At 51.0% G+C, this 408-nt stretch overlaps 1 protein-coding gene across 1 annotated transcript in view; it reads left to right on the top strand.

Annotated features, from left to right (window-relative positions):
* LOC119588152 (Down syndrome cell adhesion molecule-like protein Dscam2) overlaps positions 1 to 408 on the top strand; it is a 21,631-nt gene that overhangs the window by 20,276 nt on the left and 947 nt on the right. Inside the window, exon 5 of the mRNA XM_037936856.1 lies at positions 272 to 404. Coding sequence (XP_037792784.1) covers positions 272 to 404 — 133 coding nt within the window. The remainder of the gene's footprint in view (positions 1 to 271; positions 405 to 408) is intronic.

Here is a 408-nt window from a genome sequence, read left to right as displayed (position 1 = left end):
CGACCATGTGACAACTCATTAACCTTTCTCCCAGCCTATAAACCCCACATCAAACCAGCCCTTATAAACATAAGGGCTAACTTGATCTTATTCACTTAACAACACCCCTGGTAACACATGAACCTAACACTTCATTAACGTAAAATAGGCTTCACCTTGGTAACTTCAAACCATCTGACCTTACTGACTTAACACTGACTCTGACCTCACAGACTTCGACACCATTTTACCATTATAATGTCAATTCCTTCCTTCCCGTGACCTCCCGCAGCGTGGTTCGCGAGGTCGACGGCGGGGCGCGGGGTGAGCTGGTCATCCCCGCAGCCAAGATGGAGGACGCCGGTGACTACACCTGCACGGCCTCCAACTCCTACGGCAGAGACTCCTTCGTGGTGTCGCTCGTGGTGC

The sequence above is a fragment of the Penaeus monodon genome, chromosome 23 (genome assembly GCF_015228065.2).
Source record: "Penaeus monodon isolate SGIC_2016 chromosome 23, NSTDA_Pmon_1, whole genome shotgun sequence".
Taxonomy (NCBI): domain Eukaryota; kingdom Metazoa; phylum Arthropoda; class Malacostraca; order Decapoda; family Penaeidae; genus Penaeus; species Penaeus monodon.
The sequence above is the reverse complement of the archived record's forward strand: the minus strand, read 5'-3'. Positions and strand labels throughout refer to the sequence as shown.